General features: G+C 38.5%; 1 protein-coding gene across 1 annotated transcript in view; it reads left to right on the top strand.

The window, feature by feature from the left end:
• The window catches only part of 14-3-3epsilon (tyrosine 3-monooxygenase/tryptophan 5-monooxygenase activation protein epsilon), a 132826-nt gene that overhangs the window by 26414 nt on the left and 81430 nt on the right, over positions 1-24982 (top strand). The window contains exon 2 of the mRNA XM_067158806.2: positions 6262-6461. Coding sequence (XP_067014907.1) covers positions 6262-6461 — 200 coding nt within the window. The remainder of the gene's footprint in view (positions 1-6261; positions 6462-24982) is intronic.

Genomic DNA, 24982 nt, shown 5'->3' with positions numbered 1-24982 from the left:
ATTATTAAAGAAAGCTATCGTAGGCTAGAGTACAAAATTACACTCGTACGAAGATTTATCTTAGGACAACTATTTGAAATGTCCGCCTGGTAGACTGTAACCTAATAGAATACCAACTTCCGAGTTGAAATATATATTTCTTATGTTGTAGAGTTCCTATCCTGATAGAGCATATAGCATGGTTGGACATGTCAGATGGAACTGTTCATAATTCTGTAACAACATCTATCGAAAAGAAACAACTCAGAAAGACAAGATACACGGGCAGTTGCGGTCTTAACAAAGTAAGAAGTCCATGCATATTGTATATGCGTACCTTGCTTAGTCGTCCTGCAGGGGCTCAATTCCTTCCATATCACACGATGTCTCTCCTCCATTCTCATTACTGTCACTGGCCGCTATCAGTGATGATAAATCTCTCGGCAATTTCATCTGTTAGGCCATGTAGCTCCCACATCTGGTCTTCTTCTTTCGTTGCACTTCTAATGCAGTCCTTCCAGTTATCTGCTGTCACATTTTCAAGGGCTGTGCAAAGTAGAGCTCGTACGTCTTGTAGCGTGTAGGTTGTGTTGTTTCTCGCAGTGTAACCCTTCACTTGAATCCATATCTGTTCAATGGGATTCAGAGTGCAATGGTAGGGTGGAAGTCGTAGCACGCGGTAGCCCGCTTTCTGTGCTCTTTCGTCGCAAATATGTCATATTGGTCTCGCACTGACCTCACCCGTTCAATGAGTTCTGCTTGACCATATCAGCCTTGTATTCTACTTGGTGACTGTCGAGCCAAGCAATGATCTGGTCTTTCCGCATTGCCATTGTAGGGATTCGTTCCACTTTAACAGAATGGTAAGATGGATTGTCCATTACAATCACGCTGCCGGGTTCGAGTTTCAGTAGGATAGACGAAAACCGCGATAAAAAACCTTGCCTGTCATTTCTTCATGATACCCTCGTGTCGTTTTAGATTCAAACACGAGAGCTCCACCTTCCACGAAACCAGAGTCACTACCTACATGAACAATAAGCCCTTTTGCCGTTCCCAGTCGGCTGCTTCAGGCCAGTTGAAAGTCCAGAAACAAAGGCCTGTTTCTTGGATTTAACGGTGGAATCAACCCATACTTTCGAAGTTACGTGTCCTTCGTTAAGCCAAGTTTCATCCAAGTAATAAATTTCGTGACCTTCTGCACGATATCTCCTAATTTCACGCAAAAACTTCTGTCTCCACAATACAATGTCCTCCCTATCCATTAACGTAGGTTTAAGTTCTCTTTTAACAAACTGGAACCCTATGTCCTTTAAAAGTCTGTAAGTCTGTACAATGTAGTTAAACTGAAGGTGGGTAAAGTTTTATCTTTATTCACGCTGTCTAATACTTTGCGTAAAGTGGGTGGTTCATTCCGAAAAAAGAATTCATGAATTTTCCTTCTAATACCACTTTTGACGATATCGTCGTACTTCTCGACTCTTTGAGGTCGTTTACGTTCCTTTCCCGGCGTTGTTAATTTCCCTGTCTTTCTAAACTCTGTCCGCATGTTATGAACCGAACTAGCCGACACACCACACAACTCTGCACTTAGTTTCTCTACCTCTTTTACGGCTAAACCTGGATTATGTTCACTTATTTTATTAAAAACGTTCACAACTCACTACCTATGGTTACTTCTGAGTGGTTTTCCTCTTTTGTGCTTCACTACACGCGATGGTCCTACCTCTTGCTCCATTTCTCTCACTGTGAATACTGACACTGACAGCTGCTGCAAGATGCAACACCTTATCTCCACACTGTACAGCTTGGGACTTTCCCACACTATGAGAAGACTTCCTGCATTACACGCCTTCTGCCTTCATATCTCGTTATTTAATCGCTGTTTTATTTTTAAAAAATATAGATACACACCGGTATATATGACAACCCTATTTTAATTTGATTACGTACTCTTTCTGACTATCTAAATGTAATAAACTAAGATAAAATTAAATTAATGCGACGTACTAATTTTCTTCAAGCTCGCATACAGTCCAGTGAGTGCGACGGTTGCTTCTCCAATCAACTACGTCTGTGTCCACGTGCAAAGCCAAGGTGTTCCGCCTATTTGTTTACATCAGGATTAAACTCTCGTGAAAAATCATAGTTACAGAGTACAATTTCTGATTATGTCTTCAGTTTTACCGTACCGACTATAATATTGTGAAGATGATTATAAGAATGAGAACAAAGTCATGAAGGAACAATCGCTTGAATAACACAAGAGAGGACGACTCACTCTTCATTAGATGTTCTAATATCACAGAATCGGAGGAAAACTAAATGTGAACGCCTGCAATATAGACAGCTCATAAAATTGATCAACAATAACATTACATTGACCATTGTTTGTTGTGATGTGCTTTGTTTATTTTGCTGCCATTTATCTGCGATAGATGGGATTACTATGTACCTAGTATAACAGCTTGTCTGAATATTGGCGGGAAGTAGCTGAGGAGTTAGATCTCTCTCTTCTTTAGCATGCAGTTCCTCTGGTTCATAAATGTTCTGATACTACTGGTACGTAACACACTGGATCATTATAGTATTCCAGCTATTCGATCCCTACTCTGAGGCACTGATTAGAATGAGCAGTGTCACACTTAAATGGAATAACCACGAACCTACTACGCCGGAGTAGCAGGGGGAGAGGTGATACTCTCATGTGGCGTGTTCCAGGTGGTGGATAGGGGTGTCCTAACCGGCTTGCTGGCGGACTTGAGCAAGATAAAATAGCTCTCGCGGACCAAACACACACACCCCTTGTGTGTGGGGGACGCAGGCAAAGAATACACCCACGATATCCCCTGCCTGTTGTTAAGAGGAGACTAAAAGGGGCGATCTAGGGATGTTTGAATTAGAACCATGAGACTACGTGTAATTAGTACCACCACACGGAGAACACCTTGTATCGCTTATACTTGCGCGTACTACCACTATGTTAGCTACACTATAGGTTTATGATTAGTAGTGACAGTGTGCGAATCAGGGCGAGTTTTACAGTATCTGTGATTAGTACCACTATGAGCGACGCCATGGGTCTGCCTTGCCTATAATTAGTACCCACTCTGTAATGAACACCATGGGATAGTAAGAGTCCCTGTGATTAGTACACCTATGTGAGGAACATTATAGGTTTGCGTAGCCTGTAAATGGTGCCGCAATGTGAGAAACACCCTAGGTCTGTGTTACATGTGCGCATTATATTACCTGTGAGTAATACCATACTGTGGGGAATGCAGAGTGTCTGCCCTACTTTTAATTAGTACCGCAACATGGCAAATACCATGGTTCTACTTTCCTAGCGATAAGTGCCATCATCGATTCAGGATTGTGCTCTAGAAGCAGTACCTTCGTCAGTAATACGATTAACGCTGTTTTCTGGGAATGTGGGGCAGTGCAGGTCGGATCCACTGATTGTTTTAAATGTGTATCCGTCCATTCATTCATCAAGTTTTGAATTCTGGTCTTTGGATTATTTTGGACTTTTAAATTGTCATTACATTTTGTGCCATTAGGGGCAGATAACCTAAATGTTAGGTCTCTTTAAACAACAAGCATCTTAAATGGAATAATGGCACACTGTTCGTGGCTGTATGCTGCCTGGTCATTCTAGCTCTGGAACTTTGAACTGTTAGATCGACACTGTAGTACTTTTCTTGAAAAGTGAAAAAATGTTCTGTTTTTAATTTTATCGAATATTTCATATGACAGCATTACTTTTAATCTTGACATTCGTACTGGCATCATTGTAATGACCTATGTTGACTTCAGTTGGTAAAACTATAGGGACAGTCTTTCTGAGAATTGCGTAGCGAAGCACGGGTACAACACCTAGTTATTTGATACAAATAGCATTGCACTTTGCATAAATGTGCAGGCACTTGATGCCATATATTAATCTATACATTTGCTAAGTAATGAAGTGCATGACCAATTCACACATGTGGAGCACGAGTTCATATTATTTTCGGAAGGCTTATCAGAGACCGGTGATCATCTCTTTCACATGCTTCTTGTGAGGTAATAGAGATGTGTAATTTTTAGCCTTGTAGCCTCGGTTATAACAGTCGGGCTTTGAGACAGTAAGTGTTGTAAAAATATAAAAGTACTGTATTGCACAAGACATATAGAATAAGCAGTTTTGACCAATTGTATCTTCTGATTTGTCCTGGTTTTTCCTGATTTTTGTACCAAAATCTCAGTTTTTTTTTTTTTTAATTGGCAGGTATGCAGCAGCTTCTGTACGAATACTGGTAACTCTGGAAGCTTGTCTCTTAATCTTCTTCTCCAAAGAACTGAAAATGATTCGCTTGCATTTTGTTTTTCACAGTGCAACTTTTCCTGAGTCGAAGTTATGGGTATTGTAGTTTGTCGGGTCATGATTGTTCGCTATAGGTGCAGGAATTACACGGCTTGAAGTTGATTAGAACAATCTTATTCCGTAACATTTCATGACCTTTTGTCTGTGGTTTGTTCAATGGAGACTTCTGTTCAGTAATAGCTGATTACCTTCTCTTTCCTATCAAAATTTGAGCAATTCGTTGCTTAGATAAGGCTGATTTATGTTTACGCTTTATTGTTGATTCTCTTGGATACAAGCTATAAATTATTACAGCACACTATTTTTCAATAATAATAGTATCTTGATATGCAACTACAAGAGGTTACTTCACAAAAATACACTGGCTACCACTACAGAACTTGCAAAAAAGATTAAACATACAAGAATGACAAAACTTATAGTTATCAGCACTATTGTAGTACCATCAGGAATGCCAATACAAGCATACAATGTTGCTCCGTGACAGAAATGAAAGATGAGATGATCGGAAAGAAGAGACTGAATGAATGAAAATATCAGATGGTTTCTTTAAGAATAGGTGGTTAGTAGTTTAGAAACCCTGACTTATTACGTAACTCCAACTCCTTAAATAAAACCAATGTCTTTTCTGAGTCAGGCGTATACCGTTTTAAATGCAACAACTGTAACTCTTCTTACATAGGTCAAACGGGTTGTAACTTTAAAATTAGATACTTTGAACACATTAATGCAATAAAATAAAACAGATTTTCTCCAGTGAGGCAACATATACCTGACGCAAAACATATTTTCACTACAGTAGACAAGGATATAAAAATTCTGAGCACTCTAATTAAATGCCCTCTCCTAGACATCACTGAAATCTGTTTTATACACCTTGACCAGTTTTTCAATCCAACCCTTAACCTGAATTATATTTCTGACGAACCTAATGCCCTTATCAATTTTCTCATCTCCATTTTAACTAATCTCAAGTCGACAAGTAAGAGATCAATCTTTCAGAATTTACACAATACCTTTTCATACTACTTACCCCTTCCAAAATGCCTCCATGATCCTCCTCAGATATTTTCCTCACCCCTTTTTCTTTTCCCTCCCACCCTCTAATAAGCACTCATTATTCCCCACCCTTTTATCTTTTTACAGTCTCCCATACATTTATCAATCACCACGGCAAGCTGTTTGAGTTGAGCCTCACATTGTAATTCTTTAAAATTTTCTAATTCAGATTTATTTTTAAGATTTATATATCCACTTTGAATTGTTGAAATTAAGTCCTACACTGTATTCCTCAGGCTTCAATTACTTCGCTTTCCACTCTTCGGCCGAAAAAAAGAAATGCCTACAAGACCTTTGCTAGCAACAACTATACATAACTGCATATCACAAGTTCAATTTCATAACAAGTTATCCTTGAAGTTTTCATTTTATAACAAGTCCTTTAACTCGTTACTGGCCTTTTAATACAGCGTCTTCATATGTGAATGCAGCACAACAAGATTATACAAGACCTGCTTATGAACTTCAACTGGAATTGTTTTGGCACAAAATAGTGTTGTTCTTTTTACTCTTTTGACTGTGATCAGTGTTGTGCGTTTTTAGAACTTCACGATTTAATTTTTGCTTTGTCTTGCTAATTGACTGATGATACTTCAAATGTGTTGAAACCGGTCCCAAATGAACAGGTTGTAACTTCTATTTGGTTCAACTTAATAACAGATAATTGAAAAGGTGGATCTTTCCTTCTATTTAATATTTTATATTTCTCTATTCTATATGGAACAGTCATGAAATTTTTAACTTTAAATGCCAATGGGTATCGAATCAATGATCACAGTTCCTCCACTGCAAGGTTCTTTGTAAGCTTGAGTGTATCTGTTATCGGATAATAAATTGGTCAATTTTGTCTTTTACAGAGATGGTAGAAGCCATGAAAAAGGTGGCTTCACTAGACGTAGAACTCACAGTGGAGGAACGTAACCTCCTGTCAGTCGCCTACAAGAATGTGATTGGTGCGCGGAGGGCTAGCTGGAGGATAATCAGCTCTATTGAGCAGAAAGAAGAGAACAAGGGTGCCGAAGAAAAACTGGAAATGATCCGAACGTACCGGTCACAGGTAATTATGCTGAATACCACACTGGTTTTATCTGGTAGTGTTACAGTTTATTCTAACTTGGCACACTTCAGTTGTATGGTCATCCTTATTCCGGTGATTAAAATTACAGCAAGTACCTTAATTCCACTAAAGACCTTGCTATGTTCAGCTGATGTTTTGCAATCATGATATATATTTGAATCGTAGTGTGCTAGGTTTCTACTACTGAGAGGGTTATTGAGGTTGTAAGTTGCTTGTCTATACTCGAAACAGCTGAGGGGTTTTTTAATTACTAATGGATTGAGTTAATTTACTTGTAAAATGTCTGCTTTTATGGAAATATTGCTAGATATCTTCACGTACTTATGGTGTCAATTTTCAAAAGCAATTAAGAATTAAGTCAACATTTTACAGCCTTTCCAATCGCTTGCTTTATGTCATACAGTAGGCAGTTTGTAGAGGTATGTTGCCACTAGTAATAAAGTGCATTGAGCTGGAACGTACATGATAAAATAGAAGTGTGCATTATGCAGAGATGCCAACTATTACGATTCAACCTAATAATTACGAATTATCCATCATAATTACACCTTTACGAATCACACATCACAAATTACGATTTTTTTTTTATTTTTAAATCTTAAGTGTATGAAGTGTTCAAAAGGATACACAAGGAATGACATTACAGCTTGAATTCTCAGAATATTATTTTCAGATTTCTCAGTAATAATTTATACCCCTTTCCTGTCCCTCGTTTAAGAATATTTAGAGCTTTTTACTTGCCGTACACAGTGTGTGCTTCCACTACCGGAAAAATAGGCACCTGTGAAGTGGTACGTCTTCCGGAGTTGTCTTTGTTCATCACATGATCAGACTTCCATGCAAGTATGAGAGTTCTTTTGTCTTCGTTTTGGCGGCAAAGTGGTGACAAACTCTGTTTTATTGTGAATACTGCGAGCATGACTGTTGAAGAAATATTTATTGCGCATTTGGTCTCCAAATTTACATATTTCTAGGATATATGCTAATAGTGTGTTACAAAATGAGAAGGTTTGAAATAATGAAGCAATTTCTTGTGCAGGAATATACGTGTGATGGCGTTACTATAAATAAATAGTTGAAAAATTTAGGGAGGAATATTCGAGAGAATGGCCCTGTTCACTGCGTTCCTCAAAATTTAATTCAGACGTGTTTTGTAGTGTGTGTAGCCACGATATTTCAGATGCGCATGAGGAAGAACAAGACTGAATTCCGTGCTAATATGAACACCGAATTGTTGAGTGCACTGTTAGTGCAAAGGATGCACATGATATCAAAAGAAAAAGCATGTCATCAGTGTACGTTTAGCAAACGGGAACTACAAGCTGCTAAGGGAGCAACTACAGTACCCAACAAAAGAAATGATCCTTCAACCTCCACTCGGATATGTACTGCAGATCACCTGTTACTTTCTCAGGTAAGAATCATCCGCTCTGTATAGCCAGTCTTTGAATATGTTACATCTGGTTGAAATGTATGTTGTTCATTGATTTTTCAATGATATGTAAGTTAGTAAGATCTCGGGGAAAAAAATATTCTACTCTCCCCCTCCCTTTGTGCCTACGAATTGCCTTTCTTGAAAGTTGGCATCTCTGATTCTTCTCAGCGCTGACATAAAGCGCAGAGAAGAATGGTCTTTATTCCTACGAACCTGTCCGAATGTTTTATGTCCATTTGTTGCTGCATGACAAAATTGTGTTGTAGAACAATTTCCTCATGGGTTATTTTACAGTTGTATTTAATAAAAGTTAACCTGTTATTGGTAGTACAAGAATGGAGTGGGTTTTTTATTAACTTATTGATTGATCTTGACATAATTTTACCTAGCAGGTGTCTTACAGTAGATATTAAATTGTATAACCTATTCAATTTCTGTTGCATAGTAATCTAATACTTTAGTGACTTATAATTTTAAGGAAATTAAAGTTTATTGCTCTTTACAAGCTATTAAATCTGGCTCCATTGCTCACTGGATAGTCCTTTAGTCCAGGTTTCTATACATGGCCAAACCGGAGATAATTTTAACCTTCATTGGTTGATTGGGACCATAGGTCATACGCTATTAATTTATGAATTGCTGGCCATTAAAGACCCACGTGGAAGATAATGAATCCATATCGTACACACGGTAGAACCTCGATTATACGTTCCCGGAAACTACTTTTGCCTGTATTATTCGTTAAAATTACGTGGTCTCGCGAGCATCCTAATTAAATCATGTTGTGAAACTCTCGCAATATCCGTTCTTCGAAGAACCGATTTCCCGGATCAACCATCCAGAAATTTGTCCCATCAACGCTAAATACTCGATCACACGTTTTCCAAGAAACTGTATCTTGCGAAAGGACGGCTACGGCATACTTACAGATCTTGTTGTCCCGTCATTGTGGTAATTTGAAGAAGTAGCCTACTGTACTGGAAAAGCGAACGGCGGTGAACTTGCATAAGGGATCATCTTAGAAAATGCTCGGAAATAGCCGAGAGTGCCCTCTATAATTGGGAGGAGACAAAGTGCCTTTCGACAGCTCTATTTCAAGACAGAACGAGTTTTGTCAAATGTTCGTATTTGCAAAACGTCTAAATTATGTTCAAAGTTAGATGGGTTTTTTTTTTTCCTCGAGTGCGTCACCGAACAGGTTTTCAGCATTTCCCGCAGGCACAGGGCACTGTGCAGTCACTGGGCTTTCAGGCAGCAATTGAAACTGCTCCTTCTTAAGTAACACAAATTTAGTATTTTAATATTATCGTATAAGATTATGTTCTCACTTGGTTTACAAAAGTAGTACATTTATTGTTCCACCTATTCAATACAATCAATTCAATGTACTCCTTTTGTAAACGAAGTAAGATTGCGTTTTCAATACGGATCAAAAATGAGTGATGATTTGTAATACGATTATGTTATCGAGACCAGAACGGATGTTGCACCATACATACATAAAGCCTTGGGAGGTCTTGGGATTGCCTGTTACTGTTTTTGTCCTAATATATGACTGCAATTTCTTGTTTTTGTGTTAAAATGTTATAAAAGCCTCAGTCTTTTTATTTGCGCACGTTACATTTAAAAACTTTGTGTCATTTCGCACTCATACCGACTTGCTTAGAGTCAACTTGTACAGCAAGCGCGCTTTCCAGCTGGGTTCAAGGTCGCGAATAATCGTAATTTCGGAAGTGTTTATGATAATTTTTCTCTTTCCAATTTGATTGTGATTAGTGACGGGCAGAACTAAATATGCATTCGAGAACATGAGGATTGGTACTTTCAAAACCATATTCTTGCCTTCAACATAACCTTTAAAAGTCATGTAGGCCTAATTTACGTGGTACAAGATTTCCATAAACTGGCCAGGAACAGTATACCTGTGACCAAATTACAATGGACGATTAAAAAAGAATTTTGCCATCATATTGGACGCTTTTGAATCTAATGTGCTTTATTTTATTAGATTAGAGAATGAATAACTACTTGTGGATGGATTGTTGTTCGGCTTGGCGTTACGGGTATTAGATTTTTAGCAGAGTTTTTGGCTGATCAAAGTTGCTGAACTAAAGTTTTCAAAGGAATACGACTAAGTTTCCCCGGTAAAACCAAATGAAAGTTTCGAGATTTTTAAGCTGCGTACCGGTAATTAACGTTTGAAACCAGCCCCACGGTTTAACTTGCCTGCCTCTCACACGGAGGGCCCGGGTTCGATTACTGGTCAGGTCAGGCACTTTTACCTGGATATGAGGACTGGTTCCGGGTTCAGTCATTGTACGATTACCTTTAATTGAGGAGCTGTTTAATAGTGATATGGCGACTCCGGTCTAGAGAGCCAGGAATAACGGCTGAGAGGATTCGTCACACTGACCATGTCACCTCGTAATCTGCAGGCCCTCGGACAGAGGGCAGTCGCTTGGTAGGTGGAAGGCCTATTGGGGGTTTGGTTTGGGGGCGTTTGTAAGACTATAAGTGTACGTATTTCATTTTTGTGATGTTTAGCCAAATTGTTGATGGTTCGTTCGTTCCCGGATTTTCTGTTTTCAAGTTCCTGGTCCAGTTGAGTGCTCTAAGAAAATTTTCTAACCACTGTAGATTTTTCCTTCTTGTCGTACTGATACTTAGTTTTCCAATCTTCTGGTCCAAGACCTCTTCCAATCTTGGTCTCAATCTTCCTTTCTCAATGTTGTTAAACAGGTCCCTAGAATTTTCCAAGTACCTTCTTCTCAAAGGCACAGATTCTGGTGGAAGTGAACTGTTCATAAGTACAGTAGAACCTCGATGACTTGAAATCGGTTAATTAAAAATTTTGCCTAATTTGAAGCCGCTCTCGTTCCCGGAAACATCAGGTACGGTTTTGCATGTTATTTAAATATTTTAATTTGAAATGCGGATAATTCGTAATTCGAAGAACAGTGTCGGTCCCATCACTGAAATTCAGGCTTTTAATTAAAAACTGCCTTTACATTCTGAAAAATACAGTATTTTACAGAGTAATTGAAATTCATAATTTTTCCACGTCGTGAAGGAACGTGTCTTCCATAACGTGAAGGGGTAACTTTGCACACTTTCACTTACTTCGGCGTATCTACAGTGTGCTTCATATCTGCTATGTTCAAGCGGAATCGTAATTATTTTGTATTTGGTGTTTTAAAGAACGCCACAGTATCACGTACCAGGCAGTGTGCGGAGAAGTAGATTCCACGAACGCTGGCGATACGGACAATTGGCGAAAAAGCGTGGCTTATAGCCTATAATCAATTCGTACGCACCAAACAATATTGTCACTGCCGATGAAACTGCATTGTTTGTGTTTATTTTTTAAATGCTGAGGCTGAACAGACTTATGGTATTAAAGGAGAGAATTGCCAGCCGGGAAATGTACTATGTTGCTATTTTTCTATTCAGTGCACACGGAAGCGAGAGAGTTCGTTCCCCTGCCATAGGAAAGTTTGAAAAGCCACGATGTTTTAAGGGCGTCGGGCACTTTCCATACCAGTACAAGGCATCTTAAAATGCAGTCAGAACAGTAATCCAAAAGATAAAAGCATAGGCACAGGGGAGCCAGCATAATTTTTCCTCGTCTTTGAATAGTATTTTCTTCCTTTCGTTGCGTGAGGTTATGTTTGTCATTGCTTTATACAAGTGCATTATTTGAATAATGTAAATGCACCTTGGATAAATTTCTGAAATAGTATTTTCCATGGCTTTTGAAAAGTTTAAACTGAGAATCAAGGTGATTGCATGTATTAATGGGTCTTAGAAGTGCCATGGCGGGAAATCGTACAAGTATAGTCACTGTACTGTTGTAATGTGAACGGAAACGAGCGACTTTCTCTCCTCATCATAGGAAAGTTCGATAAGCCTCGATGTTTAAAGGGCATTGGGTACTTTCTGTGCAATCACAAGGCATCTAAAATGGATACAGTACAGTAACCCACTTGCACGGGGGAGCCAGTATGGATTTCTCGTCTTTGAATCATGTTTTCTTCCTTTTTATTTTATTGCATGAGGCTATGTTTGTCGCTGAGTTATCCAAGTGCATTATTTGAATACTGTAAATGTACCTTGTTGTATACATTTTGGAAATAGTTTTTTTTTCCATGGCATTTGAGAGCTTTAAACTGTGAATCAAGGTTGATTGCATGCAGTAGCGGGTCTTAGAATATATTGTGACGCCGCAAGGTTTGGCGTTTCCGAAGTACGTGTTGGCGGTTAATTCAAAATCACGTAATTTGGAGTCCAATTTTTGTGTCCCAACGACTTTGAATTAACAAGGTTTGACTGTACTGGTTGTACTATCCTGCATTGTGGATCTTATTCTTTACCAAATTTGGCATGACTTGAAAATATTTTTCAGGCTAAAACGTGCGTTGATGGAGTTCGTTATCCACTGTTCCTTCTTTCTCCACTTGCTGTACAGTATGGAACTTGGATGCTTCAATTCATGGGCTTATTCAGAATTATGCTAGTTTAAGCAGATGGAATGAACAAGAACCTGGTTGTCTGATGCAACCATATACTGTGCTTTTTCTCATCCTTCGCCACTAAGGCAATATTCTTGACATTCTAAAGAAATTGAGAGGCATCGATGCTTACTGAAACCTGGGTATCTGTGTTTATTTTCTGAACCAAACTTGTTGTCTTGATTCAGATTAGCACGCTGCGTTTAGTCGGACATGTTTCAGAAGTGTCCGGCTCCTACATTGTCATCCACAGCAGAGATCAGTCAATGCTATCCTTTGCCTTTTGGGGGTCAGAAATGGGGAAGTTTCTTATCACACATGATATTTAACTGTCTCAAGGTGTAATATAGTCTGTAGTTGATTGTCCTGAGATTAAGCCACATTTATAGCATCTTACAATTCTTTCCGTCAGTGGTGTCGTGGTTTAGCATCGAGGTGGTGAAGACTTTGTAGCCGATGTGTAGCAGTGAGATTCCTTGGTAATTTGATGCCTGCATGGCACCTTTTTTTAAGATGGGGCTTGCTTATACCTGCTCTCTTCCAATCTTCAGGACTTCTGTTGACCAAATGTTGGATATTGGCATTCTCAATGCTTCCACCACCTCATTGCTTCTGCATTGCTGTTCTTGGTGATCTCTAGAATAACTTTGTCTCTCCCTCTGATGTTCGTGTCCCTTTTTAGGGGGGAGGGGCAATTACTGTTCATGAGTTTATGTATATCCCAGTAAAAGGTCTACACTATCTGAAAAAAAAAAAATCCATGTAGTAATTTTTGTCAGGAGGAGCACATTCATAGTCTGGATTGGTTAAATACACTGTTTCTTTGGTAATTGTCAGTTTCCATTTATATACTGGACATAGAGTAAGCGGGAGAGAAGGGTGGGATATCTTAGTAATGTTCCTCTACAGTTAACACATCATTTTCAGCAATTATGTGGTCATTCTCAGTTCATTGCTTGTGGATGCCTTGAAACCTTCCTCTGGATATAATTTCCACACACTCTGCAGCACCTATTCTTACGATGTTTCCTCCTTGATTATATTATCTGACATTGGTGAGAACCCAAGTGTTGGTCGGACCTGGACTTTGCAGCGGTGTTCTAAAAGACTTCAGATATGTTGCCACAAACTAGTCAGTAATGTCAACCCCATCTGTGTGTGTTAATCTGTGCAATAGGTAGGGACCTGAAAAATTAGCATCTATTTTTTCCAAAATTAGCATTTATTTACAAAGTTAAAATGATCGCATGGTATTATTAATTTTAACTATTCCAAATTTATGAAGTGCAATTATTGTCCTTGGTTCACACACAAAACAAATTTGTTGTTCAAACAAAAGCATTGTTAGTACTTCGGCATTGCTTTTTTTCAAATTGCACAGTCTGTCTGTAACCAGTGTGTTGTGATGAGACAACACGCGCTTGCTATCTACATTGTTTGTTGGGGTCCACAACAACTCAAGACAGTATTTAGCAAATATGCTGAAGTGTCTAAACTGCAGTTAATGCAAGCATAACATATTTTTCGCTTTCTTTCATCTGGGTTTGAATTGCATGTTTCAGAGAACAGTAACCAGACCAGATATCATTTTGTGAGAGATCTGTTACTTCAAACAATTTCTCATGCTCCTCTAATTTATCAGTGTTATTCAAAATTATATTCTTTGGATACAAAGCTTGAGAAATTGACATAAAATACTTATGGTTGGGGTCTTTAGCTTTCAGTGTGGCTAGCTTGCACTGTGAAGAATGAGTAGCTTTGACAAATGTGTAGACATGCAGCCTGCTGTAGAGGAGTGAGCTTAATCAAAGCATCATTGGTTGCCACAGAAAAATTCTCTTCACAAATGAAGGTAAAACTTGCATCAAGGTTATGCAGTTTGGGGTAAAGATGAGAGGTAGGCTAGAGACCCTTCAATTTCAGTAAGCTGGTCAACCAATCCAGCTGCATGATCTGTGACAAAAACCATGTGGATGTGAATCCTATTCACTTCTCAGTCACCCAGATCAGTCAGGTACTTAAAACCACAGTTGTTGATGTCTTTTATGTCAGACATCTTGAAAAATGTAACATCATCGGTAAAGTAAGCACTCAAATAGAAGAACCTGAAACCAGCTATTCCATCGGGTTATGACAGGTGCAGGAAAAAGCTTTGCTTCCTTTGAAGCACCATACTTTGATGTTAAGAATTATAATTATATTTTCACTTTCTTGTGTTAAAAAATGCAGACTTTACCATTGCAACCACATTTGTCATTACGACCCAACTATTGCCAACCAAGCTGATCTTATGTGCCCAGCACTGTACATGTATTAAATGATCCCCTACGACCACATGTACGGGGCACTGTCACTAACAAACACTTTAACTGCATCATATGGTACACTAGAACTGCGCAGAGCTTCTGAAACAGCACAAGAGCAGTTTGTACCATTTCCTGTATCAAGATTGTTCACAGAAACAACGTGCTGAGCTCTCTTTTTGATCCGGCTGGAACTTGGAATATGATGATATGAACACAACTGCCCATTCTATCTGTAGTTTAATCACGGAGTTTATTGATGTTCTTCCCCCACTAGAGCCTCTGGTGGTCAGATGCAACTTCTAGAAAGGAAGAAAGACCTCAAGTTATAACATAATAATTTAAAATTATTGGATCAATTGTGTACAGGTAAGATAGTTTGATATGAAAATTGCACTCAAATTCAGTATCCTTCAATTTTGCGCGTAGTTTCGATGTCGTAATACTTAAACCATACCTGATCAATGAATTTGAAACTTGAAGGTTTTCTGTGAATTTGGAAATCGAAATTGTTTATTTAAAGTCCTGGTGATTGTAATGTCTAAAAAATTGATGAAATTATTGTCCTCATCTTCATTCACTCCCACAACCATAAAACAAAATTCTCTTCACCCACAATTGCACAAACAAGCCTCATTTTACAGTTCAGTGTACAGAGCGTTAAAAATTCCCATGTCAACTTAAGAAAAGAAATAAATACCATAAAAGAAATAGCCGTTTTCAATGGATACAATCCTTCAATCGTACAGAAAATAATCAATAAATTGAAATTGGCCACGAACCTCTCCCCAATAAAAATAAATAAGCCTAAATACGCATCTTTCACCTACATTAACCCCATCATAGATCAAATCGCTACCCCTTTAAAAAACATATTAATATAGCCTACAAGACCCATAATTCTGATCAAAAACCATTCTTCAACCACAATAGGATAAACTCGGACAACAATAAATTTTCGGGCTCTGGCATTTATAGACTGAAATGTGCTGAGTGTAACTTCATATATCGGTCAAACTGGTAGAAACTTTGCAACTAGATATGCAGAACATTTCAATGCCCAGAAGCACAATAAACGCTCGGCCATGAGCATCCATATGAAAGACACCGACATAGTTTTACCACAATCGAACAGGATCTCCAAATTTTAAAGACTAGATAACGGCAGACTCATGACAGAGTTCGAAAATTTATGCATTTTTTTTTTTTTTGGACCAAAAATATAAGAATAAAAATTTAAATGATCCAATAGACAACCGAAGCCCTCATTACGAACAATTAATATTTTCGCTCAATAGTTTAAATCTGGAAGACAAAAAAGACTTGTTAACGTCCTCAAAACGAGCTCTCCAAGCACCCCCACTAAGCCGTTCAACTCATCGCGCCCCTATTCTCCCTCCAATACACACAACTCCTCCCCAAGCTCCAATCACATGCCCACAGCCCCGCCTTCTCAAATCCTCTCCCCTCCTAAGACGTCACACGTACAACACGAGGAGCAGGACATCAGCGACAGCCAGTGCTCCACAAACCTCCTAGCAATTAGGTAACAGCTCAACAGCTTTTAAGGTAAGCTTCAACTTTCACATTTTCATTTCTCAATGATTTCCCCCCTCTTTTCATCTCTTTTTCCGTCATTTCACTTAACTAATTAAAGACAAATCCTCCATTTCAGATTCCCTCATACGTAAGACAGCTCAAACCCCGATTGCACTGCACAACGTTTCCGACCGTTGCCTATTCAACCAACAACTGACTTTTCCACACTTCAACAACAAAAATATACGCAAACCTCTAGTCAACTAGGAAGAATCTAATGACATTTTAACTGTCTTCATATGAAGCCATTGTTGTTTTAATTCCGTCTTAGCACAGCCTCATTTTATAATCAATAAAAACTGCAGTTCACTTGCACTATGCACTCCATCCATATAGAGAGTGACCAACGGAGGTGACTACCTCATGAATCCTTGGGCGAATTATTTTGGTTGGAGCCAAAATCACGAATAGATAAAATTGGAATGTTTCTCATCATCAAATTTAACAATTATAAATAAGTGTACAGTAATTGTAAATTGTATTTTATTTTCCAACATTTGTATATACTACGTAAAACTACCTTCGTAACTCAATATCAAATAACTTTAATTACCTTCATTGTTATACTGTACAAGTGATAACAATATTAATATTAAGAACCACTAATGTATTTTCCTATGTGTAACTAGTCAATTTGTTATTTCGTCTAAGATAAGACCTTGTAAGTGTTTTTTAATGTACTCTCTCGCATATTATGTTCATAAGTCCCAACCAGACGTCTTGTGTAATTTTGAGGTGCTTTGATATGACAGATGATGCCCCACATATCTCCATTTTAACAATGTTTAACTAAAAATGTTAACATCCTGTAATGTATTGAATAGGTTGGAGTCCAATAAATTTCCTTATATTATTATTGAGATTCTTTCAATACGGAAAATAATGATTTTCATTACTTGTAAGGAGTTAGCAGCCAAGGTACAAGCTCGTAACCTGAATCACCCAACAGTATTGCAGCTCCCGCGTGGTCTCGCAATCCTTCCTACACACGTGAATTCTTAAATATGTGACTATCCTGAACAGAACCAGGCCAGCTAGCATCAACGCTTGTAAAAAGTTTGCTTGAATTGCATGTTGCTTGTACATTGATAGAAGCGAAATTTTTGCGCTTGATATATTCATCTCTGTGTAGTCGTGGCTTTAAAACTGATACATGTTTACAATCAAGAGCAGTGATCACACAAGGAAAGTTAAAGCGTTGCTGCCATTCGTCTCTAGCTATATTGATTTCTTGTGGACATGACAGAAATTTTATCTAGTGATGTGCTTTTTGAAAAATTTTCTCGCTGACGAAATCAATGGTTCTACTAACAGTACTTTGATGCACTCTCGTATCTTCTCCTATCCCAACCCGGATCGCCAACAAAACGAAGAAATATCGGCATCGTTCCTTCGATGTTAACGCACCACCACGCGTCTCGTCATTTTCTCCCAAGAATGAGCTCGAAATTAATTCAACATTTTGTTCGTTAAATCTGTACAAATGTTTATATGCACGTTCATCACTACGCCATCTGGGATTATAGTGTTTCCTGCGTCGGATATTCACAATTTTCGCCATTCAATCAACCAGAAGGCAACACTAAGTCGTCACAGAACAAACTTCAAGCTAACTGAGACTGGCTTGGTAAATTTTAAGCAAATCGTTGCGTAGTACTAGCACATGCTAGATTTTATTCATGTAGAATTCAGCATTCGTTGGAAAATTAAGCAAATGCTTGCTAGCAAGTAAATACCAGTAAGTAAAGCAACTGCTAGATTATGTTGTTCATACTTATTCCAGCATATGCTTACAAAGGAGGTAGCATAAGCATTTGCTAGACTTTATGCATACGTCCCATTGTATTTACTTGTCTCATATCTTCGCATCAATGGGACAGGCACTTGCAGGATAGCACTTCAGCAGTTTTGAGGAAGTTGGAAAACGGCTCGAGGAATGGTTTGCCGCAAAAGCCGGTTACTCATTCCTGCCTCCCAGCTGACAAAAATTTCTGGGGAGAACACTGGATTTACCATCACCCTTCTTTCCCTCTGTTCTGTGCGGTACATAACCTTAAATGGGACAATTACCAGAGAAACAGTTCATTTTCCCGATTCAAACTACGAATGTGCCTCTCGGAGACCCAAGTTTCCAGACAAAACTCACTACTTGGAGATGACCTTTGTAGATGAAAAAGTTTCATATCAGGCCTTCCTATTGTTGCATGACAATTTTTCTGGTAAGTTCGGGCATGGGTGGCACCTGTTATCTTTGCTTTCCAATGCCAGCAGCATAAAGTAACGTCCGGTTCATCGGCAGATACCGTTGTAAATCCACTCTGCGGCCAACCACAGAGCAACCAGTGTCGGATATTCTGTTTACATTGTGGAACTAATGGGTAGCACACATTAGTGCACAAATTTCCCTCCAGAGGCTACACCCTTTTAAAAACATTGTTGCCGATATGCTACAACGTGCAGTTGACAAGAGATTTTTTCCACCGGAACAGTTGAAGCTCTCTCCTTGCCCTTCACCCCTATAAAACTGTCACTAATAAATGTTTTGCGGATAGAAGTTACGCCATTGGACCTAAATTCAGTACAATGCATTCCATGGTTATGATAAGCTCATTCTAGTTCTGGTCAAAGTTGCCAACGCCGTTTGAACGAAAACCGCTAATCGACTGTGCCAATTCCACTAGAAATCCGCTAGATTAATAAAAATAAAATGTGCCATCTTCCATATTTGTTTCTCGAGTTGGAACGAAGCTTAATAGGATATAGAATTAGGAATGATTGCAATAGCACCACTAAGTTGAGAGAGTATGATATACTAAATATAAGATGATCTAGTGCTTAACTGCTTAACGCTAGCTGTCAAGCCGTACCCTCTCAATCAATGCAATATAAATGCGGTACTACAATCACCAGATATTAAGATGCTATTACACCATAAATTTTCTGCGGAATTTTAAGACATCATCTGTTGATTCGTCGATGATACTGTAAGGGCTGTCACTTATATATTTTTTTCAACTCATTTATGAAATGAGTGCCAAGTCTGTTTTAATTATTGCCGTATACTTCGTTCTATCCATCTGCTGGCAACAAGAGTCTGTAAACATCGTCTTGCAAACTTCGGCAAACTGATTAGTGATATAAACTAGTGTTCCAGAATAAATACACTTGATATTTTAAAATGTGCACACAGTAAGAACAGAGTCATTAAGGCAGAGATAATATAAATTGATAAAGAAAATCGCTTAAACATAAAATAACCCACACAGAATGCATGCACAACAACCGATGAATGTCACTAAAATACTATACTTTTAAAATGACCCCTATGGTGTTGCAGTAGAATGACTAAGTCCACATAGGCACCATTGATGAACTGAATATATACACTCTCAAAGGAAAACAGATCTCGTCCAGTAAAAAGATATTTCCCAATTACACGAAGGTGATTTACAAGCTCGACCCGATGGAACTGAAAGACAGTTTTACTGGTACTTACACCGGGGACTGGGTAGGCTACATTCTAACTTTTCCCATTAATTTGATTCAGTAATATTTATGCCATAAATGTGGGGCATTATGTTTGCATTTTACAAAGCCACTAGAAAATCCCCTGACACATAAAAATTCCGGCAAAAATTTTCCTAGCCGCTAAATGCATTTCTTTGCCGCCAGAAGGATTTAGAATCTGCCGGATTTGACGATAACTCCGCTAAGTTGGCAGCAGTGGTTCTGGCTAACTGGAAATGGGAGAGGGAGTTGTTAATGTGCAGTATTAATTTCTGTGAAATACAAAAGCAAACAAAATTATTTGTTTGGTTGCTTTTCAATGACAGGAAACTTCCCAGTTTCTCAGAATGCAAGTACCATTTCTGCCCCTTCAGATGCAGCAGGTTTTAGTCTTTGTAGTAGAACTTTAATACAATCTTCACCCGTAACAGTCGTTGGCCTTTAAATTATCATTTGTTTGTGTGACGATTTATAGCAACAACGTATTGGTTGATTAAGATTCTTTGACAAGACGTTCAAGGAGAAAAGAGCTGGGACCAATTGGAGGTTAGTGGATGTAATAATAAGAAGAAAAAAGGTTAATCAAAACAGTATATTGTTTCTACAAGGAAATCAATTTTAAATTTTACAACTCAAAATTTTGTAATCTGACACACAAAAGAAAACTCATCGTGAATGACGTACATTAGAATAGAATCCCTAGACCATTTAAAAGTTATATGTGACTAATCAAATGAACATGGTAACCTATAAGCCTCGGAGAATATGGACAGATTTCCAAAAAAGTAAACAAAGGGGAAAGAAAGGCACGGGAAAGACCAAGGACGGGGATCACAATAATGGGAGTCGCCTGAATATAAACATTGCCAAATGCAGGAACAGTTTTCTGTGATAAGTTGTACCGTTCAGGCCACAAGTTCAATCACTCACTAACTCTTGAAATTGCATATTACTCGATGTTCATTTGTTAAGGAAAAATATCACTCATATCAAGCTTAAAAGAAAACCGGCCACAGCAATGAAGATAACTCCAAAATCCATAGGAGAAGAATAATAGTGGTAATTATAAAATAAATACTCTGTTGGTCACCCAATACAGCAAATAAAAGAAGTGGAGCTTCCCAGCAAATACTGGGAAGTCCTCAGACGACCCTCCAACCACACTCGGTATCAGTGCTGGACTGAAGACAGAGTATGTGGGGGAAGCCTTTATACCGCTGCAGAAAGTTCCTGAAAAAAGTACACAAAACGTCGAGAAATATCGGACACTGGCGTAGCGAGTGACGTAACCCAGAGGAGACTCAGTGTGTAGTCAGCAGTTCACCAGGACGGATGCACGGCGAGGCAGCAGAGAAAGTTCAAGGCCGGTTAGATGAGTGAAGTAGCGGCGAGTATATGAACATAGATGGAGTTCCAGATGACGGTAGCCGAAAATAGGTGAGTGATCGTTACATTTGGTTTGAATATTTGAAGTAAAACATTCCCTCAGTTTGCAGCCCTGAAGATGGTTTTCTGACGTTTCCCATTTTCACACCAGGCAAATGTTGGGCCAATGTCTTACAGCCATGACCACCACATCCCAGTCCAATCACTTTCCCATCCTTGAATCCCTGAAAACCTTTTGTGACATTAAACCAATAGCAAAAAAAAAATAATAATAATAATCACCAAGAATGTGAATAAATATTACATTAATTTTCTCAGAAAATTTCCCTTGAGAACTCCTGGTCAGCTATTGATAAAGATATTTCCTCAATGTTCGCTGATTTTACTGTAATTGACTCGTACAGCTGGAAGATTTGGATTTTCTTTTTATATTTACAATGAATTTAAGATAGGGTAGTGGGAGTTGATTACTAGCTGATGTACCCATGCTTCGCTATGGAAGTCTACAAAGTATACAGAATTGTAGGTTAGGTAGAGTACACGTTGTGAGCAAGACTGTATTAAATTGCATAGCTCTTAACGTTACCCTAGAAACGCGACAAAGAAATCACAAAGCCTCTTTTCTCATGGAGGCTGCGTTAGGGAATTCTCATTGTAATGGTAGGCCCGCTTGCCTACCATCAGTCACAATCAGGTTGTGGAATTGCATCATCAGACGTGCCAAGTCTCCCGATTTTTCATCGTTTCTCCCGATTTTTAGAGCAATGTCCGTAATTTTCGTATTATTTTAAACTCCCGCGGATTTCCTCGTTCTATCGATATATGGCTGAGTATGGCTGGTCGATAGTAATTCTAATAGTGATACCAGATGGTAGTATGGGGCACGGTGGCCAGTCGTGCTCCTCTTTGGTCTATAATACAGTCATTCTCTTTGCAAGCGAGTAACATTCTCGGAGTAACCTAATCTCAGAATTCTTTTCGGGAATTCCGCATTCCATTAAAAAACTGTCTAGCTCTTGGTGCTGATAATGCTACAGTAATGGTAGGATTAAAGAATGGTGTGGCAGGATGTTTGAAGCTGAAAAATAGTAACATAACCATCGTAGCCTGCTCTTGTCACCTAATTAATCTTGCTGCCGAGAAAGGTGCGGCGTGCTTGCCCATAAATGTAGATGAGAGTATAATTGATATATTTTATTATCTGGAAAGGAGTCCAAGGAGGAAAGAAAAGTTCAGAGAATTTCAGACTTTACACAACAGAGATCAGGAAAATTCTGAAGCGTGTGCTTACTCGATGGTTATCACTAAGGTGTTTAGATAGGATTTAGCTTCAGTGGGACCCTTTGGTTACGTTATTCAGGAGCGAAATTGTGAGTAAGGATTCTCGGGTGGGAACTTTGAAGAATTACAAAATTCCTAAGCACAGTTTAAGTGCAGATGTGTCTTGTTTGTTTGAAAATGTTAAGGATTGTCATAACATTTCACCTCACTCCTCCGTTAAAAGGAAAGCCCAGTCATCGGTTTCACAAAAAAAAAATGAAACTACTGATGACACTAAGAGCCATGCATTGTCACGTGAAGAACGACTTTTCATGTTCCTTTAATCAAATTTACATACATTTTTTGCAGTTTTCTTTCTTCAAGTTTTATTGATATCTTTGAGAATACAAACGTAGCTCTTCAGTCAAGTATGCCGCACATCCACTTATTGAGGTCAGTTTTGGAGGAACTATTGAAGAATGTGATGGCAAGGTTTGTGAAACCAGACGTTATTAAAAGATCCTCCTCTCTCCTTGATGTAGATTATCATACTCCAGCAAATCAAAAGGATGATTGTGATCTGATGATAAGGAACACTCTGCGTTTGTTTTAATGAACACCTTGAAGTCTGACGAAAAATGCATATTGTTTAAGTCTGTTAGAAAGTGTTTCACTTCATCGTATGACTACATGGTACACAAATTTCCATTCAAAGATGTTTAATGCAGAAGTTGCAAATGTTTCTGCTATAAGTAAGGCATCATTTTCTAGCCTTAGTTTTCATTAACAAGTGTCCGAACATTTTGTCTAGTGAAACGGAACATTTGGATAAAGAAACTGATATTCTGCACTCCGTTCTGTAACTTTCAGCTCGAAGAAACAAGAGCTGGCAAAAGGAAGAATTGATGTTCAATGGGCATTGGTAGGTCACATGAAATCAGCTAATGGTGTACTGAAATATGACTCTCTATAAGGTGATGCTTGCTATTTTATCAATTCCACGTAGCAATGCAGAACGTAAAAGAATGTTTAGCAGTCACAAAGACAAAAACACAGTTCAGATCCTTGCTGTGTGAACAAACTTTGGTGAAACTTTTAACCTTGAAATCAGTTCAGCAAGGCAAGTGCTTTGAGCAAAAATTTAGTTCAGAGTTTCTGAAGAGGGCTAAGTCGGCTACTGGTGTGTTGAACAACAATTAGTCGTAATGTGATCACCATGTTGAAGGATGAGAAGTAACATGTTCCTACAGTTCAGGTATGCCCATTATTTAATATTCACATGTAAATGATGAAAAATATATATATGTAGGCCAAATAGAATTGTTAACGTATTGAATTATAATGAATTTGTACATGTTCTGCCATCAGTGATGTTATAATGCGTTGCGATTCGCTGCCAAATTTCTCCTGATTTTTCAGTTTTGAAAGTTGGCATGTCTGCATTATAATGGCAGACACTCACTTTCCACCTGTCTTTTTACATTAGTGGTTTTCCCAACTGAAATGAACACAGCTCATTACAATGATGTCAGTAGGAATGGCACAAGTAAAAGCAATAATTATCATGAAATATGTGATCAAATGAAAAACCACACATTTTCTCACCTTTAACGAACAGTTCTACGCTGCCGATCTAACAGTCCAAAACCATCAACACTCACAATCTTTTTTCGGGGGGGGGGGGGTTGATTAATGGAGAGTCCTGGGGCAAAAACTATCCCCTTTTACTAATCTGTTTCCTAGGAGTACTCAACGAGTCAGAAAATCTCAATTCACTATACTGGCGGCAGAAAAATCTATCTGACTTGGAGGCAATTTTTTCCTTAAAGCCAGAGGAGAAACCCCCTCTTCACTGCTAATTTTGAATAAAATGAATGTAGAATTGAATAAAAGTGAAGAAACTGCTCTTTACGGGGTTGAATCTCTGCCTTAAGAGTGCACATTGCTCGTTCAAAACAGCACGCCAGAGTAGGACTCGAATAGCTAGAATTCTATGATGAACCAGTGAGTTACGTACCGGCAGTACGGTATCAGAAAATGTATGTACGAGAGGAATGACATGCTAAAGAAGAACGTTTTCTAACTCCCCAGCTATTTCCCACCAGTATTCAGTCAGGCTGTTATATTCGGTACGCAGCAGTAATCCCATGTATCGGAGTTGAGCGGCGGCATAAGAGACGAAGATCACCACAAACAATGGTCAATGCAGTGTTATTGTTGATCAATGTTATGCGCTTTCAATATTGTAGGCCTTCACATATAGTTTTCTTCCGACTCTGAAATACCACTCTTATCATAGTCGGTACGGAAAATTGAATAAAACATAAATGGTCGGAAATTGTATTATCTATAAAATTTGTATGTAGTACTTTTCGATAGGACCAATAACATAGGTATATAAAAATTAAATTTTAGGTGCCTTCCCCTAAACTACAATTTTATACAGGGCAAATACAATTTTTTATAACTTAGATTGTAGTTTCTTATTCCCCGACTCTTTAT

Source organism: Anabrus simplex, chromosome X (genome assembly GCF_040414725.1).
Source record: "Anabrus simplex isolate iqAnaSimp1 chromosome X, ASM4041472v1, whole genome shotgun sequence".
In the NCBI taxonomy this organism is placed as follows: domain Eukaryota; kingdom Metazoa; phylum Arthropoda; class Insecta; order Orthoptera; family Tettigoniidae; genus Anabrus; species Anabrus simplex.
This window is presented reverse-complemented; position numbering and strand designations above follow the sequence as displayed.